This window comes from Salvelinus fontinalis, chromosome 30 (assembly GCF_029448725.1).
Source record: "Salvelinus fontinalis isolate EN_2023a chromosome 30, ASM2944872v1, whole genome shotgun sequence".
NCBI lineage: Eukaryota > Metazoa > Chordata > Actinopteri > Salmoniformes > Salmonidae > Salvelinus > Salvelinus fontinalis.
This window is the reverse complement of record NC_074694.1, coordinates 14,296,106-14,322,983: the sequence shown is the minus strand read 5'-3', so window position 1 is coordinate 14,322,983 and position 26,878 is coordinate 14,296,106. Positions and strand designations below refer to the sequence as shown.

Genomic DNA, 26,878 nt, shown 5'->3' with positions numbered 1-26,878 from the left:
AAGAAAATATATAATAAAATTGTAATTATACATGAATAACATGGATTATATATTTGTTTCTTTGGGATTGACCCAGCACTGTTTCGTCACAGGTAGTTACCAATTGTGTTGTAAAATGACCCAGAAACAACCCAGTGTTAACACATACTTTCCTGGTAAACACTTGGTAAATATCAATTTAAGCGGAACCATTAAGAATAAAGTGCTACCCACAATTCTTATAGATAATTCCCATATTCCCATATTTTTGGTCAGCAATCACTTGTGTTTGATGATTGTGTCTGTTGAAAAAAATAACCATTCCAAATGTAAAAATGTATGATTTAAACATTTATGATTTAATGTGCTTATCTTCACGTTTGTTGAATAGCCCCTTTGGGAGCAGCAATTACATAAATCCCTTGCTTTTGTGTGTATTTGGGGTGGTAATTTGTCCACAATGTTGTTTTGTAATTCATCCACCCACAGCAAATCGATGTATAAAAGTAAGCCACATGATTCAGTGTCTTGACTGGTGGCTCCTATCGGGTTTAGTGGTTGTACATGGGCTGTGACTGTATGAAGCACCAGTGTCACCATGTGGTCATGTGTAATGAAATAGCTATTCAAAACTGTATTTCAAGGAATGGCTACAATATTATACTGTATTTGACTTGAAATGCACATTTAGGTTATTGATGGGATTTAGAAAATACAGTTCTTCAGCTTGTCCATTTAGCCCGTTTGCGAGTAGCAATAATCAATATTATGAGCATTTCTCAGGGGACGACTTTTGAGTGATAGAGGGGAACTACAATACGTACTGAGTTGATTGATATAAGTTGCTATGGAAAACTATGATTTATATAGGAAATAATGTTCAGTGATTAAATATGTGTGATTTAATTCAAGTCACATGTAGAATGATTTCAAAAGCTAAATAAGACCAATTTCCTCCATTTTAATTATTCCAATCAAATCCCAACTCCAGTGTAATGATTACTGGAGCCAGTTTATCACTGAAATTAGAAAAAACTGTGCCGTTGAAAATTAACTTTTTGACAGAATAGGGCTTTGAAGTATGTCAAGCTGAAACAGTTTATCAACTATGAACTCGGAAAAAGCACACAACCCAGAAAGTGTATGATGCAAATAATTAATTGGCTTGCACTCATATTTGGCTTTTTGAATTGAACATACTCAATTAGGTTAGGAGTACACAACATGAATAAAGTGAATTCCATTCCCGCCAAAACTAGACATGTGATTGTGATTTATTAACAATATCCTTGTGGAGATACTTGATTAACAACTCCTATTGAATAGTGGGGAATCTGATGGCAAGTTGTCAGTGGGCAAACAGCCATAGGTGCTCCATATACATGAATTGATTTGTGGAGTTGAAAATGAAAGTGGGCAAAGAGGTAGTGAAAAGTGCTGATGTGATTCAGATCGGCCTATAGCCACTCTAATCGCTTACATATTTTACATTGCGACTGCATTCAGACACCTTGGGTGAGTGTACGCTGGAACCCAACAGTAAACAGCTCAGGGACCACACAGTGAGAAGTGATTTTTGCTCCTTTTTATTAGCACAAAAGCAGGCGGAGACATGCGGCGGCGAGAAGGGTAACGTGATTTATTGGGGACAGTGACTAGAATCGCCGCGCCTGCCGCTGTGGGCTAAGTGGAGGTCCAGCACTTTGGGGTTATCCATCCGTAGGGACAGCCAATACCTCAACATTGCACCAGCTAATTGAAAGTGCAGCTTTTAAAACAGAGATGTAATAAACTAAACATCAAAGCTGGTCAATTTTTACCAAAGCGCCCAAAGTGAGACAGAGACAAGTTCATTCTAAGGATTCCAACATTAAGACTAGATATCTCTCATTTTTCACTGGGGGGGTTGTCATCAAGGTTTACTAAGCTGAAAGTGCCTTCTAATGCAACATACATTTTTGGACTTGTAAATTAATGACATATACCTGATTCTCGATGAAAATAAATTATAAATGCCTCATGATATTAGTTTAACTGTCATAACCTATCAAAACCCAAAAGCTTGTTTTAACACTGTATAACCAGGCCCATCCCATAGCTTTTTACCAAAACAGAGGCGGGGTGTTGCTATGTTATTGTTTCAATAAAGGATTCTAGCTTTAAATAAAGTTATATTTCATGACTCATGCAAAAATATCAATCACTTTTCATTGTCTTGTCTCTCTTTGGAATTTAAGTGCTTCGGTTGTTTACTTTCTCTTTGTTGGGGTAGGGGACTTCATGCTACGAGCTGGGGTGGGAGACTTCAGTCCCTTAGGAGAGGTGGGGGACTTGGCACCGGCTGGAGAAGAGACATGGGAAGGAGCTGGGGAAGGGGCAGGGGTGACAACCTTGGGACCTGGGATCTCAATAGGACGTTTAGGTGGGATGATGGACTTGGGCGTTAGCGTTGGTTTGGCCTGTGGAATCGTGTCTCCATGCTTGTAGGCGCTCACAATGATATCCACGGACTCTCCTCCATATTTGTTCTGCACCGTCATAGTATACCTGCCACAGTCTTCCAGGGACACACGCTTGATGGTGAGACTGGCGAACTTCCCGGACTCGAGGGACACCAAGTACTGGTCATCGGTATACACCTCTGCACCATTTTTTAACCAGGTGACTTGAGGTTTGGGGTCACCGCACACTGTGCAGGTCAAACTCAGTGTCTACCAAGCAGGGCAAAGGAATTGAAACACCGTTGGTTACCAACACAGATATAACAGAAGAAGATGGAATGTTGGAGTGCTGTTGTTTGATTTAATCAGAGTTTACTATGCTTATCGTGTCTTGTTAAATCCCTAGTCTCTCCCCTCTTGCAGCCCCAAGGTAAAATAACCAATCACACTACAAACAAGCGTGTGTAGTCACTTTGGAGAGAGGTGCAGTTAGTGACCTTTACAAGTAGCTCTATTCTGCTATTATGCAAACCATATACCTCTATGACATGTCTACACAATATTCCTATCATATACATCACGCTGCATGTGTTTCATAAGGACCCCAGTTTATGTTTTTCCCGCAATATATCATATGCTGTATGAAATCTGACATGAGGTGCTGTGAAATGCAATATAACAATCTTCCACCTAAGGGTGATTTTCCAGTGCTGTGCAGTGCTGTAAAGTACTTACCGTAAGTAAAAAATACTTTAGAGTACCTCTTAAGTAGTTGTATTGTATTACTATTTCAATTTTAGACAACTTTTACTTTACTACATTCTTAAGGAAAATGATATACTTTTTACTCCATACATTTTCCCTGACACCCAAAAGTACTCTACATTTTGAATGCTTAGCAGAACAGGAAAATGGTCCAATTCACGTACTTACCAAGAGAACTTCCCTGGTCATCTCTACTGCCTCTGATCTGGAGGACTCACTAAACACATGCCCCTGGCTATCCATAGATAATAAATAAACAAGAAAATGGTGCCATCTGGTTTGCTTAATATAAATAATTTGAAATTATTTAAACTTATACTTTTGATACTTAAGTATATTTTAGTAATTACATTTAAAACCAAAACTTTTTTACTTTTTCTCAAGTAGTATTTTGCTTGAGGAGTTTTCAATGACTTTGACTCAAGTATGACAATTGGGTACTTTTCCCACCACTGATGCTGTGTATAATGCAACAGTAGGTTACAGTGGACATCAGCTGCGTCCATCTGGTTATGATAGTTGACACTGACCTTCGCAATGTGTTAAACCATGTCTGGTTACCTGTTCTAGTGTTAAATATATTCCCATCATTGTATTCAATTGCAAAATTAAAAGGTAAATTACCTTCTTCTCCATGATGGTAACAACATCAGGGAGACCGCCCAGCACTTTGCCACGGTCTAAAAATTAAGATATTATATAATCACAATATTGTCCGAATCAGAAAATTCCCACAGAGCCACAATCTAGCATTATGACAAGAGAATGTACTCACTGGCTTCAGCATATGCTTCCACCCTGGAAAACAAGAGACAAATGGCAGTGAGTTCATTAGCACAGTGAGCCTTGGTATATTTCACCCCAAGACTGTGACTCAATACACATGCTCTGCATTACCACAATACATTAACACTATGTAGGAATTCAAGCTGTGTTTTAGCTGTATAGAACATTAAATGTATATAGTATTATTGACCTGCATACATGTGCATGAAATAACACAGAAATGAATACACTGAACAGATTTATGACGTGATTATCTTACTTGAGAGTTGTGAATTCCGCAAAGGCTTTATCGTAGGCTGTGAAAAAGAAAGAAAATATTGGCTTTTCATGCATGTAATAATTAAACCGCTCTAATTACATTATTTATTATTTATTATAGTTAATTATGCACGATGCAATGCGGAGTGCCTGGACACAGCCTTTAGCTGTGCAATACCGTGCAGCCATATTCATTGACCTGGCCAAGGCTTTCGACTCGGTCAATCATCGCATTCTTATCGGCAGACTCAACAGCCTTGGTTTCTCAAATGACTGCCTCGCCTGGTTCACCAACTACTTCTCAGACAGAGTTCAGTGTGTCAAATCGGAGGGCCTGTTGTGCGGACCTCTGGCAGTCTCTATGGAGGTGCCACAGGGTTCAATTCTCGGGCCGACTCTTTTCTCTGTATACATCAATGATGTCGCTCTTGCTGCTGGTGACTCTGATCCACCTCTACGCAGACGACACTATTCTGTATACTTCTGGCTAACTATGTGTGTGTTAACTAACCTCCAGATGAGCTTCAATGCCATACAACTCTCCTTCCGTCGCCTACAACTGCTATTAAATGCAAGTAAAACTAAGTGCATGCTCTTCAACCGATCGCTGCCCGCACCTGCCCGCCCGTCCAGCATCACTACTCTGGACGGTTCTGACTTAGAATAAGTGGGCAACTACAAATACCTAGGTGTCTGGTAAGACTGTAAACCCTCCTTCCAGACTCACATTAGAATTGGCTTCCTATTTCGCAACAAAGGATCCTTCACTCATGCTGCCAAACATCCCCTCGTAAAACTGATTATCCCACCGATCCATGACTTCGGCGATGTCATTTACAAAATAGCCTCCAACACTACTCAGCAAATTGGATGCAGTCTATAACAGTGCCATCCGTTTTGTCACCAAAGACCCACCCGACCTGTATGCTCTCATTGGCTGGTCCTCGCTTCATATTCCTTGCCAAACCCACTGGCTCCAGGTCATTTCTAAGTCTTTGCTAGGTAAAACCCGCTCCTTATCTCAGCTCACTGGTCACCATAGCAGCACCCACCCGGTAGCACGCGCTCCAGCAGGTATATTTCATTGGTCACCCCCAAAGTCAATTCCTCCTTTGGCCGCCTTTCCTTTCAGTTCCCTGCTGCCAATGACTGGAACGAATTGCAAAAATCACTGAAGCTGGAGACTCATATCTCCCTTACTAACTTTAAGCATCAGCTGTCAGAGCAGCTTACAGATCATTGTACCTGTACATAGCCCATCTGTAAATAGCCCACCAAACTACCTCACCCTCATATTGTTATTTATTTTTTGCTCCTTTGCACCCCAGTATCTCTACTTGCACATTCATCTTCTGCACATCTATCACTCCAGTGTTAATGCTAAATTGTAATTATTTCGCCACTATGGCCTATTTATTGCCTACCTCCCTAATCTTACCTCATTTGCACACACTGTATGTAGACTTTTCTATTGTGTTATTGACTGTACGTTTGTTTATTCAATGTGAAACTCTGTTTTGTTGTTTGTGTCGCACTGCTTTGCTTTATCTTGGCCAGGTCGCAGTTGTAAATGAAAACTTGTTCTCAACTGGCCTACCTGGTTAAATAAAGGTTAAATAAATAAATAAATATATATTGGCAATATATCACAAACCCCTGAGGTGCCTTATTGTTATTGTAAACTGGTTACCAATGTAATTAGAGCAGTTAAAATACACTTTTTGTCATACCCGTGGTATACGGTCTGATATACCACGGCTGTCAGCCAATCAGCATTCAGGGCTCAAACCACCTGGTTTATAATTAATGTTACACCATACAAAACCCATGTTGAAGTGTAGATGGAGTAACCTACTTTCTTTCTATTGCTGTTCTTACTGGTACTTGTCTTGGAGACATAACAGCAGAAACATATCGTACCTCATTATTGTAATGTTGTTCTGTTTTGCCTGAAATAGCTCATCCTCGCTCACTCATTACTGTTTCCAGCCCACACATCGCATGACCTGTCAGGGACCAGCCCTTGATTATGTTTGTCATCAAACAGTCTGTTGACTAACTGAAGTCTGAGCCAGGATTGCACCTTTGATATTGTTGTTCCTGTTATTTCATCCACCGGATTAGCCTAAATATGCTGCTTGCTTCTGTGTACCCAGCTGCAGAGATGCCCTTTTCTTTGTATTATAAATGTAGAAGTCAGTGTGAAACTGGACACTGCGTGGGTTATTCTAAGACTGTGGCAGGAAAACAGTAGTGGCCAATAGTTGGAGGTGGTATGATAAAAACTACAACAGTTTTTAGTAGTTGGTCATTTTGATAAAGATGCGCAGTGTTCTCATTACTGTGGTCCAGCTGAAGACTCCACCTCATTCATATACTGCCAGAAAAAATGGTAATGATATACAACCTCTGTTATTTTCAACATTTAGATGTTAGGTACACACACTAATGAAGACTGGTCTGGGAATCCAATGCATACGAATGAATGTGAATATCTAAAATGATGAACTCAATTGATCAGGTGTATAATTTACAGGTTACCATTATCCTGGTATTGTTCTTGAGGTTCATACATGCTGAATGTGCTAATATCACTACGTTCATGTGTTATGCTATTTGCAAGACTGAAGGAGAAGTAGGTTGTTAAAGTACAAGTACGACGGCATATATACTGTCTAAATCATTTGGCTTACCGTGTCCAGAGAGGTCGATGGTGCGAGTATAGGTCTTATCCGTATCTATTATCTGGATGTGGTAAAGACCCTTATCCCTGTCTGTGGGTTCAATGATCTCCATAGTGGCCATGGCTGGGGTACCTCCAATACGCACCTTCTCAGAGTGAGAGAGTTTCCTTTCCCTGGAATGGTAAAGGGGAGGAACAGATGGAGCATAATAATTATTGTTTTGGGATTGAAAAAACACTGCTATTGAAGGTATCCATTGTGTTGGGTTGAGTAGGCCCCTAAAGAGCAGTCAATGAAAAATTGTATAAACTCTAATTCACAGGTAGCTCAATGAGGACCTAATTAGGATCATACAAACATAACATGAAATTGTGATTGATTCTAATAAAAATGGTAGAATTTCCTAATTTCTCTCATAATAAGTGTCATTTTCTAGTAGTTTATCAAATAATGACCAGCTGCAGTTGCCTTTCTGGACCATTTGAGCATCATCATTATGTTATTTATGTGCCATGGCACTCTTGGCAGGCAGGGAGGACCTGAAATTTGCCAAGCTCAAATTTGTGAGGAATCATGGGAAATGGTGAGCTTTGTTCAGTCATTGCGTGTGAAATTGTTGCCGTGCTGTGAAACATGCTCCCCTTGTCTATACCATGCACGCCAGAAGAAGGAAAAACCCGAAGCAGCTACTTCAAAATGTTCATACAGGGATTAGAAGACCCACGCATGGTTAGCTGAAACTGGTTTGCCTTACACAAGCTGCTGTAACCGATGACTTCCCACAAGTGTTTTTTGTATTATCCTGTAGCTATTCTGTTAGGTAGGCCTACTAAATATTTCCTTAGGACAGAGCATTAGTGACAGTTGATATTTGTTTTGTATTGTTTGTGTGTGAATAAAGGCTCTGCTCTCACTGTTGTTTTACATTTTTACTAAAGAGTCACAATTTTAGACAAAATCTAAAATCATGTTTACATGCCTAGCTCATGTTACGCCTTGGGATAAAACCTTGTGTGGATTATATTTACATGAACATTTCCATAATTTCAAATTCTCTGCATAATTTAATAAAATAAATAAGTAAATACATAGCATATGCTTACACGTGCAGCCAGTGGATTTTCATCTCCTCTGTGTAGTATTTCATGTGGCATTGGAGCTGAATGCCTGTTGCTGTGCAGTGAATTGCCAACTCAGCTGCAGAGGATCCTGGTGAGCGAAAAGGAAAACCCAAGCGTCCTTTAGTGTACATATGCTGACATATATGTTCTATACGTCTCTTAAATTAATAATATATCTTCTTAGATAGACACAACTTGGTGACTTGCTGTGGTTTACTAATTGGTTGGCCAGTGAAGGGAATTGGAAATCAGCACAACAAATGCTGTAATGGGGATATGATTTCAGGCTAGGACGACAGGTACAGATGTGTTACTTCAGCCCAGTTCATGAGGGTAGAGTAACAAGACCCTTGATATGCCCACTGGCTGTGTAATCCGCCTCATTAGTTTTGCTGCACTGATTTAGCTGCACTGAGAAAAACCACAGAACTGTGTGAGGAACACATTATCTGTAATCTAACTATCAAATCCAACTGATTTATTGCCCTGGTTGAATAATGAGTAGAATAAACTGAAATAAGTTTTTAAAAGTATGTTAAAGCATGCTAAGATATGCTAAGTATACTAAAGAAGGGAAGTGGCAATCAAGCCAGCTAAACTTGAAGATATTAGTACCTACCAGCAAGTTTAGAAAGCTTGTTGATAATTTCATCAAAAGCTGTAAGAGAAATGTTGATAGAACAAAATTACATTCAAAGTATGTTCACAGTAAGACAATATATTTCACACACAACATGGTATAATTTTGATAATAATATTTACCATGGCCAGATATTTCAATTTGGGACTGATCCTTTCCTCTGTCGTCACTGATGGTAGCTTTGTAAATGCCAGTGGAAGCCTTGGAGAACTAGGTCGGATAAAAAACACAATTTCAGGAATCAAATTAGAATAGATATGTCTCAAATTAGTAGATATGTCTCAGTAGATAGGCCTCAAATTCGAATGCAGTAGATATGCCTCAAATTCGAATGCAGTAGATAGGCCTCAAATTGGAATGCAGTAGATATGCCTCAAATTAGAATGCAGTAGATAAGCCTCAAATTCGAATGCAATAGATAGGCCTCAAATTCGAATGCAGTAGATAGGCCTCAAATTAGAATGCAGTAGATATGCCTCAAACTCGAATGCAGTAGATAGGCCTCAAATTAGAATGCAGTAGATAGGCCTCAAATTCGAATGCAGTAGATATGCCTCAAATTCGAATGCAGTAGATAGGCCTCAAATTGGAATGCAGTAGATATGCCTCAAATTAGAATGCAGTAGATAAGCCTCAAATTCGAATGCAATAGATAGGCCTCAAATTCGAATGCAGTAGATAGGCCTCAAATTAGAATGCAGTAGATATGCCTCAAACTCGAATGCAGTAGATAGGCCTCAAATTAGAATGCAGTAGATAGGCCTCAAATTAGAATGCAGTAGATAGGCCTCAAATTCAAATGCAGTAGATAGGCCTCAAATTCGAATGCAGTAGATAGGCCTCAAATTAGAATGCAGTAGATAGGCCTCAAATTAGAATGCAGTAGATAGGCCTCAAATTAGAATGCAGTAGATAGGCCTCAAATTCGAATGCAGTAGATAGGCCTACCCTCTGTAACAGTAGCACTGACCACGTAAACTTCATTAACTTCCTTACATTGAGATTGGAATTCTTTTGCTTTAGTCAATTTTGGTTCATACAGTGTCTCTAACCACATTTCCATCCACAATGTTTACATGAGTAAAGTCAGACCGTATTTAAAAAAAACAGCCGTGATGGAAACAGGAAGTTCCAGTACAATTTTATAAATGCTGACAGATCATTTGTTAGTTCAACATTGGTGCTTTCTTTTTCTGCTGGTAAAATGTACCACGCAAAAAATGGCAGTGGAAGGCCTTTATGCGCAAATATTGATATAATAACCATCATATCGAAGTATCATCACGTGATGATATGGTATATAGTCACCACTTCTCTCACTACGACTTGGGAAACCATACAGGTTATAAGGCTCCAGATGAAATCAGTTATGATGAACTTCACAGGGTGGTGAAAGTGCACAGTGATGAGTTTGATGCTGCTTTCAATAAATACCAAGGGTCTTATTCTGATGAGATGGTATTGATGCTTGACTGCCATTTGATAAATACAAATATTCTCGTTCTTATCCATAATAATCTTCTCATGTAGACTAGCCTACCCGCACTGTATCTACAAGCTGTTGGCTAGTGTGCACATGCCAAGACCAGAGTAGACACATTTGCTATTTAATGCAATAGTTTTTGTGACAAAACTATCGCTAGAGTTGTAAATACAATGGAAACACATTGAACGTTACATTTTTATTTGGTACATGACAATTGAAGCTGACTTTTATCTGCAACGAGTCAGTTTGGTGGAAACATACCACAGGTGAAAAATATTTTTTTCTTTATGCAGAATTTTGAATATTCGCATGAAAATCTATTGCCAATTGGATGCAAACCTAGCTATTGTCTCAATTTAATTTAATTTTTCTCACCACTTCTGGCATTTACATGTGGCCAATGTCAAACAGGCTATATATCAAGCACAGGATCAGAGTAACCTCTTCCATCTCATAGCTTTGTGAGGACAGAGTACGATTGCAGGGTGTGAATATTTATAATGGCATAATTGGAAGTGACTGCTTTCTATGACAGTGGCGCTTTACTGAGGATCGAGCTGCTTATCTTCTTCCCCTCAGGGTTATTCCTCTTGTTTCCTATAAATGACTGGTGCCCCTAGGACCTCAAGTCAAAATTCACCTTGACTGCACCTCTTACTTCCCTTACATTACATTACATCACAGTACATTACATCACAGTACATTACATCACAAATGTTTTGGTGGCTGTTTGTCTCGTGTCTTATTGTGTGAAACAGTGGAGGCTGCTGAGGGGAAAATGGCTCATAATAATGGCTTGAACGGAGCGAATGGAATGGCATCAAACCATGTGTTTGATTTATTTGATACCATTCCACTCATTCCGCCCCAGCCATTACCATGAGCATGTCCTCCCCAACTAAGGTGCCACCAACATCCTGTGGTATAAAGCGTAGGAACTGACAGCATGACTGTGTAGGCGGATAATACCCTCCTTCAACACAGACAAGGGTAATACAGAGTATTAGTATGACTAACTTTGGCTTGGCCTGATTGTGTCTAGATGATATGGAAAGTCACAGGACTGCTCAGAATTGTACTCAACAACAATTCTGTTCTCAATGACTGCCTTCAGATTTCCAGCAATGAAGTCATAGGATGAATGTGCCTAACCCGGGTTTACCAGACTGCAAGGTCCTTTTACTGTAGACTATTATCAAAACTACTGGGTTTCCAAGAAATGTAATTGTGCTTCTGCCTATTGTCCACATACAGTAACACCTGCTATTATATGTACAGGTAACTGCCAAAATAATGGAAGCACTTGAGTAAATGAGTAATGCAAAGTATATTGAAAGCAGGTGCATCCACACAGGTGTGGTTCCTGAGGTAGTTAAGCAATTAAAACATCCCATCATGCTTAAAAGCTCTGCATGGTCAATCTGATGTCTGCAGTGGCTGTACAGAATGGCGTCACATCCCTCCAATAGAGTTCCAGACACTTGTAGAATATATGCCAAGGCGCATTGAAGCTGTTCTGGCGGCTCTGGTGGCTCGTGAGAGCCCAACACTCTATTAATACACTTTATGTTGATGTTTCCTTTATTCTAGCAGTTACCTGTCGTTTGTTCAATCTTTATACAACAGGTGAGTCTAATCCTGAATGCTGATTGGATAAAAGCGCATTCCAGCAGGTGTTATTTCAATAATTTACCACCGGCTAAATCTATGACGTTAAAATGCCAATATATATATATATATATATATTTTTATGTTTAAAACATACATTATACTTGCAGTGAAGCTGCTCAACAGCTTCATCACATTAATCATCTAACCGACTCCCACCCAGAGCGACACACAGAAGCAACCAGGGTGGCTGCTGAGGGGAGGATGGCCCTGGTTGCTTTTGTGTGTCGCTCTGGATGGGAGTCTGTTAGATGACTAATGTGATGTAGTTGTTGAGCAGCTTCAGTGCAAGTATATTGTATGTTTTAAACATGGATCGATGGAAAACTCAGTACTTTGTTAAAGCACCTTTGGCAGCGATTACAGCATCGAGTCTTCTTGGGTATGATGCTACAAACGTTGCACACCTGTATTTGGAGAGTTTCTCTCATTCTTCTCTGCAGATCCTCTCAAGCTCTGTCAGGTTGGATGGGGAGCGTCACTGACCAGCTATTTTCAGGTCTTTCCAGAGATGTTAGATCGGGTTCAAGTCCGGGCACTGGCTGGGCCACTCAAGGACATTCAGAGACTTGTACCAAAGCCGTTCCTGCGTTGTCTTGGCTGTGCTTAGGGTCGTCGTCCTGTTGGAAGGTGGTCCTGTTGGTCTGATGTCCTGAGTGCTCTGGTACAGGTTTTCATCTAGGATCAAACTCCAAGCGGGCTGTCATGTGCCTTTTACTGAGGAGTGGCCTCCGTCTGGCCACTCTACCATAAAGGCCTAATTTTTGGAGTGCTGCAGAGATGGTTGTCCTTCTGGAAGGTTCTCCTATCTCCACGGAGGAACTCTACAGCTTTGTCAGAGTGACCATCTGGTTCTTGGTCACCTCCCTGACCAAGGCCCTTCTCCCCCGATTGCTCAGTTTGGCAGGGTGGCCAGCTCTAGGGAGAGTCTTGGTGGTTCCAAACTTCTTCTATTTAAGAATGATGGAGGCCAATGTGTTCTTTGGGACCTTCAATGCTGCAGAAGCTCTCAGAGCTCTACAGACAATTCCTTCGATCTCATGGCTTGGTTTTTGCTCTGACATGCACTGTCAACTGTGAGACCTTATAAAGACAGGTGTCTGCCTTTCCAAATCATGTCCAATCAATTGAATTTACCACAGGTGTAGAAACATCTCAAGGATGACCAACTGAAACAGGATGCACCTGAGCTCAATTTCGAGTCTCATAGCAAAGGGTCTGAATACTTAATGTAAATAAGGTATTTCTGTTTTTCATTTTTTATAAATTTGCAAAAATATCTAAAAACCTGTATTTGCTTTGTCATTATGGGGTAAAGCTGTAACGTAACAAAATGTGGAAAATGTCAAGGGGTTTGAGTTCTTTCCAAAGACACTGTACAAAGAAATGTCAATTGAAAAAACGTCAAACAAAACGAAGTGCAGCTAGTTTGCAGTCTTTACAGCTTCAGTGTTTGAAGCTCGTCGTTACTCTGGACCCTGATCTCTCTTTTGACGAACATATCAAGACTGTTTCAAGGACAGCTTTTTTCCATCTACGTAACATTGCAAATATCAGAAACTTTCTGTCCAAAAATTATGCAGAAAAATTAATCCATGCTTTTGTTACTTCTAGGTTAGACTACTGCAATGCTCTACTTTCCGGCTACCCGGATAAAGCACTAAATAAACTTCAGTTAGTGCTAAATACGGCTGCTAGAATCCTGACTAGAACCAAAAAATTTGCTCACATTACTCCAGTGCTAGCCTCCCTACACTGGCTTCCTGTTAAGGCAAGGGCTGATTTCAAGGTTTTACTGCTAACCTACAAAGCATTACATGGGCTTGCTCCTACCTATCTTTCCGATTTGTTCCTGCCGTACATACCTACATGTACGCTACGGTCAAAAGACGCAGGCCTCCTCATTGTCCCTAGAATTTCTAAGCAAACAGCTGGAGGCAGGGCTTTCTCCTATAGAGCTCCATTTTTATGGAATGGTCTGCCTACCCATGTGAGAGACGCAGACTCGGTCTCAACTTTTAAGTCTTTACTGAAGACTCTTCAGTGGATCATATGATTGAGTGTAGTCTGGCCCAGGAGTGTGAAGGTGAACGGAAAGGCTCTGGAGCAACGAACCGCCCTTGCTGTCTCTGCCTGGCCGGTTCCCCTCTCTCCACTGGGATTCTCTGCCTCTAACCCTATTACAGGGGCTGAGTCACTGGCTTACTGGTGCTCTTTCATGCCGTCCCTAGGAGGGGTGCGTCACTTGAGTGGGTTGAGTCACTGACGCGATCTTCCTGTCTGGGTTGGCGCCCCCCCTTGGGTTGTGCCGTGGCGGAGATCTTTGTGGGCTATACTCGGCCTTGTCTCAGGATGGTAAGTTGGTGGTTGAAGATATCCCTCTAGTGATGTGGGGGCTGTGCTTTGGCAAAGTGGGTGGGGTTATATCCTTCCTGTTTGGCCCTGTCCGGGGGTATCATCGGATGGGGCCACAGTGTCTCCTGGCCCCTGAGTTTTTCCTAGCCACCGTGCTTCTACACCTGCATTGCTTGCTGTTTGGGGTTTTAGGCTGGGTTTCTGTACAGCACTTTGAGATATCAGCTGATGTAAGAAGGGCTTTATAAATACATTTGATTTGAAGTGATTGTGTTAGCTGTGTTGTTGGCTAGCTCCTCTGAACAACAGTGTCCTGAAGAGATATTATATTTTCTATGCTAGGCGAAACCGCACCTCAATAGCTCATTGTTATGGGTGTATCCAAATAAATGTCACTAGAAAACTGCTTAAAACCTGTTGAGGATGGGGGCGCTGTTGTGACTATTTATGCTAATTGGGTAATTTTTGAAACGGCTTCCCACAAAATCCTTGATCGTACAATATGCATATTATTATTATTATTGGATAGAAAACAGTCTATAGTTTCTATAGGAGTTGAAATTTTGTCTCTAAGTGGAACAGAGCCCATTCTACAGCAATTTCCCTGACATGGAGTCAGATTTCAGAAATGTTGGCCACTGTCAGTTAAAAGGGCACTGTTATTGCTATGACTATATGGACACTGCTTACGTCTTCCCCTGGATGCCTTTACGTGATGACGATTTCAATGGGGTCGATTGCGCGTTCACAGGCCCTATAAATTAAAAAACCCTGTAGCTAGCAAGTCTTTTCTTGGTGCGTAACGCGCGTGGAGGACACCGACCCGCTCCTGTTCCAAGCGTTAGTTTAGCCTGTTATATTTCTCCGGTCATCTTTTTACTCGTTATAGGAGTTAAAAACATCATAAGGTAGTTAATTTAAAGCGTTTTATAGCAATTTATATCCGTTTAGTGCGATTTTGGGACATTTATTTTTGAAACGATGTGAATAGCTGGGCACGCTTTTCAGTTCATCCCGAACGCAGTTGGCATTTCCACATGGCAAGAGGACAGCTTTCCACCAAAAGACGATTACTCCCAAGAAAGGATCCTTTGCCCAAGATACTGATGGAAGAACAGCTCAAAGTAGGACATTTTTATTATGATAAATCGTGTTTCTGTCGAAAAATGTTAGTGGCTTAGGACGCCATGTTTTTTGACGTAGCTTCGCTTGGCGCAAACTGTATTGAAAAGTAAGGATAATTTAAAAAATGTAATTCCGCAATTGTATTAAGAATTAAATTGTCTATCAATCCCTGTCCACCCTATATTTTTTAGTCACGTTTATGAGTATTTATGTATAAGAGTAGATCACTGTCTAAGTGGCGCAAGGACATTTTCTGACCAGCTGAGCTACATTTCACATTGTCTAACCATGATTTTGGTGGCTAAATATAAACATTTTCGATCAAACTCTATATGGATTGTGTAATATGATGTTACAGGAGTGTCATCGGAAGAATTCTGAGAAGGTTAGTGAAAAAATTTATATCTTTTGGCGATGTTGACTTTTATCGCTCACTTTGGCTAGAATCAATGCTGGGCTGCTATGTGCTATGTGCTATGCTAATATAACGATTTATTGTGTTTTCGCTGTAAGACACTTAGAAAATCTGAAATATTGTCTGTATTCACAGGATCTGTGTCTTTCGATTAGTGTATGCTGTGTATTTTTACGAAATGTTTGATGATTAGTAGTTAGGTAAACACGTTGCTCATTGTAATTATTCTAGTCCATTTGTGACGGTGGGTGCAATTGTAACCTATGCCATCTACCTGAAATATGCACTTTTTTCTAACAAAACCTATCCCATACCATAAATATGTTATCAGACTGTCATCTGATGAGTTTTTTTGTTGGTTAGGGGCTATAAATATCTTAGTTTAGCCGAAATGGTGATAGCTACTGGTGTTGGTGGACAAATAAAAGATGGTGGATTATGCTAATGTGTTTTTAGGTAATAGATGTACATCTTTACATATTGTGTCTTCCCTGTAAAACATTTTAAAAATCGGACATGTTGACTGGATTCACAAGATCTGTGTCTTTCATTAGCTGTATTGGACTTTAATGTGTGAAAGTTAAATATTTAAAAAAAAATTTTTTTTTGAATTTCGCGGCTCTGCCTTTTCAGTGGGGGTGGGGGGGGTGTGCCGCTAGCGGCACGCTCATCCTAGACAGGTTAAACAAATGCAGCTACTTTTGTTATTCTTTTTTTAACGTTTGACGTGACTCTAAGTTAGTTGTAGTTGGCTAGCTAGCAAGCAGTATGGCAATGGAAAATTTAGAACGAATGTCTGGGTCGCGTCCATAAATACAGAACAAAAAGACTGAACGACTGGGTCGCGTCTCTGGCAACCGAACCAATAGAATGAACAACCAGCCGGCTTGGGTAGCAACCCTAGATTTGTGTTGGGACTATATCTTGTGGAAGGATGAAATAGTATTCATAAATTAATCTAAATAACGTTTTTTAATGAAAATATGTCAATCATTATTAGAATATGTTGGTAACCTCTTGTATAAAAGTCATCATGTCCTTGAAGCCGGTGTTTGGAGGATATATTGGCACGGTTCGACTTCGTCTCGGGCCTGACAACACCCGTGCCAATATATCCTGCAAACACCGGCTTATCGGGCATTATCACTTAATTAGAAGGTGTGTGTCTGTGTGATACAATTACCAGGGAAATAGGAAGCTTGCAGGATCCAGATGCCAGATTGACTGGCCCTTCAGGGGTAATCTCAACGGCATCCTTAAACCAGTGCAGCGCAGTTTCCTTCTTCAGATTATCCACCTGCATTATGAAACAACAGAACCCATAGCCCACAGGTAGGTGAACCAGCCCAAACAAAGACGCATGCCTGCATTACAACAACACCATCTGTCAACGCAGGAGAACAACGACTGAGGTGAATCATGCTGACTGTGTTTGTCGTTTAGATTGGCAGTAGCGATAACTCATGCCATCATTTCCATTTAATCTCTTGGCTTAATCTAATTGTACTTTCAGTGAATGTTTAATTACCTTGCAGATGAGTGCCACAGAGCAGTCATCCCCGACATGGACTGACAAAAACTCACTGAAGTGGGGGCCTGGAAAGAGGGCAAGAGAGACAGTAAGGGTGGGAGGGAGAGAGGGGGGGATAGAGGGAGGGAGGGGGAAGAGCGGGCATATGAAGGCCAGATTTCATCAATTGTTTTGCTAATAACACCCTCGTGTCCTTGTAATATTCTTGTAACAATGGGTGGCTTATGGATTTGCAGGTCTGATAACAGTGTGTGGCTGCCATAAATAATGTCAACCATTTTGAAGGAATAAATCATTTTAATATCAATTCATCATCTTAGTACTTGAAATTCATACCTAATTTAAATATTACTCTAAATTTTTTCCCAAACACTAGAGGACTGCATATTGAATTTCCCAAACACTAGAGGACTGCATATGGAATTTCCCAAACACTAGAGGACTGCATATTGAATTTCCCAAAGACTAGAGGACTGCATATTGAATTTCTCAAAGACTAGAGGACTGCATATTGAATTTCCCAAACACTAGAGGACTGCATATTGAATTTCCCAAACACTAGAGGACTGCATATTGAATTTCCCAAACACTAGAGGACTGCATATTGAATTTCCCAAACACTAGAGGACTGCATATTGAATTTCCCAAACACTAGAGGACTGCATATTGAATTTCCCAAACACTAGAGGACTGCATATTTTGAAACACTGTTACCGTCTTTCACTCTGACGTACTCGCTCCTTTGGTGTTCTGCGTCAGCGAGAGCTGCCTTGAAATCTACAACCCAAAAAAAGTGATACAGGGGATAAGTCCTGGATTCCTCATGGAGCCCTACCCTGGATTAGAGCACAACCCCCACAGCAGACAGGCTCTCACCAGCTCCAATAAGCACCAGAGAGGACTGTCCTCTGGCTTTGCCATCCTCGATCTGAACAGTAAAGGTGCCCTCGCTATCCTCTGTGAAATGATCCAGCACAAACTCAATGATGCCAGCCTCCACGTCATGACTCGCATGATTTGGCTGAGAACACAGAAGAAGACACCAAGAAGGTTTACATGAGAGGACTCTATTAAGTGAATGTTGAGGAATCGTAATGGGCGAATCCAATAATGTGGTTATGTTGTGTAATACACTCTAGTCTTGGCTTAAAAGTCTATTCATGCCATGACATAGTGATGATAGAGTAGAATGTCTAGTACAAAGAGAAAAAAAGTTGTCTGTGCAAGTCCATTGTGAGTTCAATTACAGTGTTGTGTCCGAAACTACACCCTATTTCCTGTATAGTGCACTACTTTTGACCAGAGGCCCATAGGGTCAGCCTCCTAGGCCTCTAGTCAGGAGTTGTGCACTTTATGCCAAAAAGGTGTCTAAAGATGTGCACTAAATAAGGAATGGGGGTCAAAAGTGCACTATGTAGGGAATAGGGCACCATTTCGGACAAAGACAGTGTGTCGGTTTAGAGTTGACAGGAATAAGGAGGAGAGTCTTACATTAGTCGGTGAGAGTTCATTGTTGTTAGCTAAGAACTTATAGGTGACAGCAGAGGAGATGTGCTCAGCCTGTAGCCAGAAGCGCATGCGGCCGCGCTCCAGAATCTTGTAGGCCAGCTGAGTCTTTAGAGGGATCACTGTGGAAGCAGAAACAATAATGGAAGAAGGTGATGCAAATAGAGGTAGGTTTTGTGATAGAAATGGGATTTGTTCAAAGGAAGACATTGCCCTTCTCAAAACATAAGAATAAGCTGTGATGAACCACATGCTAAAAACGTTGATGAGCAAAGGCTGACAAAAACTATTTTCTGGGATTAACAGTTGTCTCCTCTATGTGGTTTACATGGAACTATATGGTTTACATGAACCCGCATCACCACGTGTGTGAGTATATACCCAATATTCAAGCAAAACAAAACTAAGATTATTGACCTTTTACCCTAAGCCGTGTATTCCAAATTGTTATTTGATGGGAACCAAAAATTAATGAGAGTGAAAATAGAAAATGACCTGACAAAGATCCAACTCTGATCTTTTTTGTGTGTCTGATTAAATCACAATGGGAACATACCAGAGTCGCGGACATTCCTTTTCTTTTTGAAAATAGAAAAGCCATATTAAATAATTCAGAACAAAACCTACCTGGGTGTCGAATACCATAGCTCTTTGCCAGCATTTTCTCCAGCTCTGTAATAGAGGTAAACAAGGGAGAGTGTATTTCAGTATTGTAATGATCCAATATCATCCACAGCGATTCCTTTTTACATGGAACTTCATCATACACTTCAACAGTAACAGTTGTCTGCACTGCACAAGACCAGACATGCATGTCCTGTATCACGTCATCATGTCATATTTATGAATAACAGTGAAAGGCACCACTATTGTTTCTGACTCCAACATCTGCCGTATAACGACATGCTGTTATGTCGATTTAGATGTACTAGTACAGTATGCATGCATGTATGGACTAAATCTATTTCATACCGTGATCCTGAATGAGGGTTATAAATAAGTAACCTCCTGTTTATGATCTACCCCCAGCCAGGGCCTACCGTCGGCATGGATTTCATGGCTGGCAGAAACACCACCAGTGTTAGTTACAGAAACGGAGAAGCAGCCCACATCCCCCTGGTCTGGGTGCTTGAAAATAAGCTTAGAGCTAGAAAGAAAGGAATAAAGGCACACCATTGGATAATATAGAAATAAAAACAGCCACACCTTTGGATAATATATAAATAAAAACAGCCACACCATTGGATAATATAGAAATAAATCAATAAAGGCACACCATTGGATAATATAGAAATAAATCAATAAAGGCACACCATTGGATAATATAGAAATAAATCAATAAAGGCACACCATTGGATAATATAGAAATAAATAAATGAAGGCACACCATTGGATAATATAGAGTCCAGGAGATAATGAGCACATCAATGTGAGTATATTACACACTTCTGAATCACTACTGAGAACTCTTGAACCTTTTGTTTTGTTGAAATATATTTGATCTGTTGACAAGTTTTTGTGCATAGCTTACATATTGCCCTCTGTTTTGATGACAATGCCTTTGGAGAAGTCAGTGATTTCCTTGTAGAATTTCTTCCACACAAAGTGGGAGCTCTCTGTAATTTGACAACTTTCAAATGACAGGATGAAGTCACCTGACTCCTCGTCCACTGTGCAGGTCATCTCCTGGGCACCTTTTGGAGTGACAAAGCAAAGAGTGAAGTTGACAGGCAACAGCAATAAACATCTGGGAGTGCAGCATCCTAGAGATGTGTGTTTTGGTACAGTCATAGTAGGGTAGTACAGCATCCTAGAGATGTGTGTTTTGGTACAGTCATAGTAGGGTAGTACAGCATCCTAGAGATGTGTGTTTTGGTACAGTCATAGTAGGGTAGTATGTTCATTATATGTTCAGAGACTATTTCTGCATTTATGTTCTGCATCCTCTGTTGAATGAATACCTAGAGAGTTGTGAAAATGACTTTTCTCTGATCTCAACCAGCCTTGTGCTTGAGTCACTGATATCCCTGTAGAATACAACACTGCCCTCTGCAGGTCGCCTGATGGTCTGCACCTTCTCACTTCAACAACTCTACCGAGCTCCATATGAGTCATCTATTTTTCTCTACTCCCACGTCGTCCCAATGTTCCTTATCGACAGAAGCACAGACTACCCCTCCTCATAACCCTGTCTAGTGTACTACACACCCTGTGGTATTACTCTCCTAATCTAAGTCCCATTTTAATGGGAATCCTGACCCAAATAAACATTCTCTGTGGAACACACTGAACGAATGCTGCTCTGCTCTAAGCCACATTGAAGCGCAGCGTAGGGAATTGTGTCTGTCCAACAGTACCTTCCACTGCTTTGGCAACCACAGGGTTAGAAGCCAAGGAAGGCTTGCCGGCACCTTCAGCGTTTGCTGCGCGCACTCTGAACACATAGGACACTCCAACCTCCAGCCCAGTCACCTGAAAAGGAGGAGGACTGTCAAACGTACCAAATAGGCTGACACATTGTCATAACGCAGGTATTCTATGAATACTCTCTGTACCTTGTGGTAGCGGTGACTGACAGCGTGGCTCTCGTTGGAACAGTGCCATTCATCTGAGCCTTTCTTTGCAAAGTCAACAAAGTAGCCTGTGATCGGGCTGGTGCCTGTGTAGACGGGAGCCTTCCACTCCACCACCACAGAGTCATCACGGATCTCGCAGAAAGTCATGTCATAGGCTGGACCTGAAATTCAGAGTGCAGTTAATGTACAAAAATGACAGACAAGCAGTTCTTTATGTCAGACGTAAGTCAGAGCACAGACGTCAGACTGTGTAATGTCTGTGCTGCTGTTTTAACGATTGATGTTGGAAGTGGTACCGGCGATAAGCTTCTGCTTGAATACACCTATTCCATAATTATGAGATATGCATTAATGGTTTAATTATGCAACGGTATTTGCATGTAAAATGATCTTCACTTCTTTGAACTGTGCACACTTCATCTTTAAAATAGAAACTTGTTTTAGAGAGGTTTTCGGTACTGTACCTGGCTCGGGTATGGTCCAGGCATCACAATGGAAGGCCTTGCTGGGGGCAGAGGGGGCACCAAGACCAGCAAGACTTCCACCATACACCATGAACTCATAGACTGCACCTGCACTCAGATGTTCAACCTGTGGTTGTGAAGGAAAGCACTAAAACGGTTACGACTAATTGAACTGCATAATAGATTCCATATGATCCGACACTATCTACACTAAAGGTGCTATCTAGGACCTTAAAGGGTTCTTCGGCCGTCCCCATTAGGAAAACCCTTTTTGGTTCCAGGTAAAACCTTGTTTTGTTTCCCTCTATGGAAAGGGTTCTACATTGAACTGAAAAGGGCATGGAACCAAAAAGGGTTCTGCAAAGAGTTATCCTATGGGGACAGCCGAAGAACCCTTTTAGGTTCTAGAAAGCACCTTTTGTTCTAAGAGTGTATAATCCTAACCATTACAGATGTGTTTAGCTGACAAAGGTTGATCAGATTTGTACCTTGAACAGCCGCTCTTTGATTGGTGGGATGTTGATCTCTTTCCATGTGTGTTCTCCGTGCCTGTGTTTGTCAATGTAGTATTCAACCACCGGAGAGCCACCGGAGTGGACTGGGTGCTTCCAGTTCAGAACCATAGACTCTCCGTCACAGGCCAGCAGAGCGATGTCATATGGAGCAGAGGGAGTCGCTGCAAACAGAGTTTACAAGTGTCTTAAACATGTATCATGATTAGGGCCCTGTTTTTTGGTTAATCATGTCACATGACCTGGATTGGATATACAGTGGGGAGAACAAGTATTTGATACACTGCCGATACACTGCCGATTTGACAGGTTTTCCTACTTACAAAGCATGTAGACGTCTTGGCCATTGTGGAGAGGTTGTTTTAGATTCCGTCTCTCACAGTTGAAGTGTAACTATAATAAAAATTACAGACCTCTACATGCTTTGTAAGTAGGAAAACCTGCAAAATCGGCAGTGCATCAAATACTTGTTCTCCCCACTGTATAGCAGGGTTCTCTACACATAAAGGTTCTATCTGGAACCAAAAAGGGTTCTTCGGCTCTCCCCATAGAAAAACTCTTTGAAGAACCCCTTTTGGTTCCAGGTAGAACCTTTTTGGGTTCCATGTGGAACCCTTCCCACAGCGGGTTCTACCTGGAACCTAAAATAGTTTTACCTGGAACCAAAAAGGTCTATCCTTTGGGGAAAGCTCCAGAACCCTTTCAGAACCCTTTTCTACGAGTTTAGGGTTATGGTTGTTAAGGCTTTCGGTAGCATGAATAATAAATACATTTTAGTGCATAATGGCGCCAACTAGCATGTAGCCTAGCGTTTCATTGCTCCTATTGCTCCTATAAGTCACTCTGGATAAGAGCATCTGCTAAATGTAAATATGATCATTGTTGTTAAGAAACACTGCAATCCACATAGCTTGGAGTATCGTCAATGAGTTTAAAAATGTATGATTTGATGAAACAATCTGCAGTTGTTGGTTGAATGTCCCAAAGGAACTCTACGAACCAATGGTTTGTTTTTGACTCAGATTGCCTAAATTATTCACATCATTTGGACAAGGAGAAAAGTACACGATGACAGGCTCAAATCCAATAGGCTCCCAGGCTGTCCTGCTGAAACGTGTGAATAGGAAGAATGACGGTCCTCTTCATTTATTGGAGACATTTATTTAATGATACGATGCTTGTGATGATATAATCATTAGATATTCAGCCGACTTAAGGCATCAAAGTTAGATGCCTTTGTGTGTCTTACTTCTGGACGGCTACCAACGGCCTTGAAGAAAGTCTTGACAACATTGCTACAATTTATTCACTGTGATCATTCACAGAGAAAAGAGCCTCCAGCTAAGCACAGTGGGTCGCTAAAATTTAGTATTTGCAATTTTCTTCTTTGTTACTGTTGCTACGCCATATTGAATGCAGCACTTTTTCCACCTGGTTGGAATCTCGACAAATGACAAGTATATTCTGTCTGCTCTCTGTGTGTGTGTGTGTGTGTGTGTGTGTGTGTGTGTGTGTGTGTGTGTGTGTGTGTGTGTGTGTGTGTGTGTGTGTGTGTGTGTGTCTGTGTGTCTGTGTGTCTGTGTGTGTGTGTCTGTGTGTGTGTGTGCGTGCGTGCGTGCATGCACGTGTGTGTCCATACTCACTGAGTGCAGCTTTGACAGAGAGGGGGGAGGACTCCTGTGATTCATCACTAAGACCCAGCTCATTGATGGCTTGCACACGGAAAGCATATGTCTCACCAGTGGTCAAACCTTGAACCACAAACCTAATCAAAAATAGCAAATGATGAAAAAATATCAACACATTATGATGAATGAAATCACACTTCAAATAATAAGTAGAGTGCCTTGCAAAAGTATTCATCCGCCGTGGCGTTTTTCCTATTCTGCTGCATTACAACCTTTAATTTGAATTGATTTTTATTTGTATTCCATGTAATGGACATACACAAAATAGTCCAAATTGGTGAAGTGAAATGAAAAAAATTACTTGTTTCAAAAAATTATAAAAAATTAAAAACTGAAAAGTGGTGCGTGCATATTTATTCACCCCCTTTTCTGTGAAGCTCCTAAATAAGATCTGGTGCAACCAATTACCTTCAAAAGTCACATAATTAGTTAAATAAAGTCCACCTGTGTGCAATCTAAGTGTCACATGATCTAAGTATATATACACCTGTTCTGAAAGGCCCCAGAGTCTGCAACACCACCAAGCAAGCGGCACTATGACGACTGAGGAGCTCTCCAAACAGGTCAGGGACAAAGTTGTGGAGTAGTACAATTCAGGGTTGGGTTATTAAAAAATATCAGAAACTTTGAACATCCCACGGAGCACCATTAAATCCACTATAAAAAAATGGAAAGAATATGGTACCACAACAAACCTGCCAAGAGAGGGTCGCCCACCAAAACTCATGGACCAGGCAAGGAGGGCATTAATCAGAGAGACCAAAGAGACCAAAGATAACCCTGAAGGAGCTGCAAAGCTCCACAGCGGAGATTGGAGTATCTGTCCATAGGACCACTTTAAGCCGTACACTCCACAGAACTGGGCTTTACGGAAGACTGGACAGAAAAGAGCCATTGTGTTAAGAAAAAAATAAGCAAACACTTGGTGTTTGGTGTTCGCCAAAAGGCATGTGGGAGACTCCCCAAACATATGGAAGAAGGTACACTGGTCAGATGAGACTAAAATTCAGCTTACTGGCCATCAAGGAAAATGCTATGTCTGGTGCAAACCGAACACCTCTCATCACCCCGACAACTCTATCCAATTCCCAGTCCCTGACGATGTTTTTCATCGTCAGGGACTGGGAATTGAAGGAATGATGGATGGCGCTAAATCCAAGGAAATTCTTGAGGGAAACCTGTTTGTCTTCCAGAGATTTGAGACTGGGACGGAGGTTCACCTTCCAGCATGACAATGGCCCTAAGCATACTGCTAAAGCAACACTCGAGTAGTTTAAGGGAAAACATTTAAATGTCTTGGAATGGCCTAGTCAAAGCCCATACCTCAATCAAATTGAGAATCTGTGGTATGACTTAAAATTGCTGTACATCAGCGGAACCCATCCAACTTGAAAGAGCTGGAGCAGTTTTGCCTTGAAGAATGGGCAAAAATCCCAGTGGCTAGATGTGCCAAGCTTATAGAGACATATCCCAAGAGACTTGCAGCTGTAATTGCTGAAAAAGGTGGCTCTACAAAGTATTGACTTTGGGGGGTGAATAGTTATGCACGCTCAATTTTTCAGTTTTATTGTCTTATTCTTGTTTGTTTCACAATAAAAAATATTTTGAATCTTCAAAATATTTGGATCTTCAAAGTGGTAGGCATCAAATGACACAAACCCCCCAAAAGTCCATTTTAATTCCAGGTTGTAAGGCAACAAAATAGGATAAATGCCAAGCAGGGTGAATACTTTAGCAAGCCACTGTACATGACAGAATACATACTTGTTGTTCTTGTGAGGTTTGTGGTTCGCTGAAGCCCAGTCCTTGGAGCCTTTTACACACACATCAATGTAGTAGCCAATAAGATTATTAGGCTCCTTGGGTTCAGCCCATTGGATAAGAAGAGATGTATCAGTCTCTCTTGTGGCAACCACCTGACCAGGAGCGGAGGGGACCCCTACAGTAGATTAATAAGGCATGGTTAATGTCTAAAGCAAAAGGTCAACTATCTATAACTTACTTTAAATGAAGGACAATTTTTTTTGTTGCTAAATCTGTAATATGGGCGCAAATGACTTTTTGAAAAATGTTCCAGAGTAACTTTTTTCAAATTCTACCCATGACTATTGCTATGCTTTGCAGGGAGTTTGATATTTAGAGAAAATACTTGAGAACAACCTTGCAGAGGACTTTAAGAGACAGCTATAAAGCCACTGAAGAGGACCTTCTTACCGCGCAGCTCTTGAGTCTGAATGGGCTCTGTGGGCTCAGAGGCTTCACTGGTGCCGTACATGTTTGCAGCCAGCACGCGGAACAAGTACTGTTTTCCTTCAGCCAAATCGAACACGGCATAGCGAGGAGATCTCACGGGTACCTGAGTGTTCACCCTCTGCCACGCACCGCTCTCGGCCAAACACTGTGAGGGAAGAGCCCCAAAGACAACATTTACACTCTGTAACAACATCCACAGATACTGTCAAATGCAATGGAGAAGAAGACGTAACCCCAATTCATTCCGTTGACTTCAACCATTCATTCGATTTGAATCATGACCCTACTTGTAATTGCCCTTGATTATTCTATTGAAGTGGGATCCCGGAAAGATTTAATGTGTTTTAGAAGACACAAATCTAGTGATTCCATGTTGAAATGTGTCTCTATTCTGTTGCTGCAAAGTTTGGGTAAAAAAGAAAGGTGAGAGAGCAGAGAGAGACCAACCTTCTCAATATAGTACCACACTGGGGCCTGGCCCCGATAAGGAGCAGGTTTCCAGCTGAGGACAACATATGTTCGGTCGGTCTCTGAAGCGTGCAACTTGGAGGGGGTTCCTGGTACTTTCTTCCCATCTACGGACACAAGACATCACAAAGAATTCACAAACAGTTTTTTGCCCAAG

At 41.1% G+C, this 26,878-nt stretch overlaps 1 protein-coding gene across 1 annotated transcript in view; it reads right to left on the bottom strand.

Annotated features, from left to right (window-relative positions):
• Positions 1–1,549: 1,549 nt before the first annotated feature.
• LOC129828689 (myomesin-2-like) overlaps positions 1,550–26,878 on the bottom strand; it is a 38,682-nt gene continuing 13,353 nt past the window's right edge. Inside the window, exons 13-36 of the mRNA XM_055889826.1 lie at positions 26,701–26,828; positions 26,215–26,398; positions 25,765–25,939; positions 23,956–24,077; positions 22,289–22,476; positions 21,801–21,927; positions 21,316–21,497; positions 21,118–21,232; positions 20,292–20,454; positions 19,801–19,907; positions 19,388–19,432; positions 18,746–18,882; positions 18,131–18,275; positions 17,969–18,031; positions 17,252–17,319; positions 16,907–17,020; positions 8,797–8,884; positions 8,654–8,692; positions 8,017–8,122; positions 6,923–7,086; positions 4,231–4,267; positions 3,961–3,983; positions 3,810–3,865; positions 1,550–2,690 (exon numbers count right to left, since the gene is read on the bottom strand). Of these exons, the coding sequence (XP_055745801.1) occupies positions 2,229–2,690; positions 3,810–3,865; positions 3,961–3,983; positions 4,231–4,267; positions 6,923–7,086; positions 8,017–8,122; positions 8,654–8,692; positions 8,797–8,884; positions 16,907–17,020; positions 17,252–17,319; positions 17,969–18,031; positions 18,131–18,275; positions 18,746–18,882; positions 19,388–19,432; positions 19,801–19,907; positions 20,292–20,454; positions 21,118–21,232; positions 21,316–21,497; positions 21,801–21,927; positions 22,289–22,476; positions 23,956–24,077; positions 25,765–25,939; positions 26,215–26,398; positions 26,701–26,828 (3,038 nt within the window). The 3' untranslated portion in view covers positions 1,550–2,228. The remainder of the gene's footprint in view (positions 2,691–3,809; positions 3,866–3,960; positions 3,984–4,230; positions 4,268–6,922; positions 7,087–8,016; positions 8,123–8,653; positions 8,693–8,796; positions 8,885–16,906; positions 17,021–17,251; positions 17,320–17,968; positions 18,032–18,130; positions 18,276–18,745; positions 18,883–19,387; positions 19,433–19,800; positions 19,908–20,291; positions 20,455–21,117; positions 21,233–21,315; positions 21,498–21,800; positions 21,928–22,288; positions 22,477–23,955; positions 24,078–25,764; positions 25,940–26,214; positions 26,399–26,700; positions 26,829–26,878) is intronic.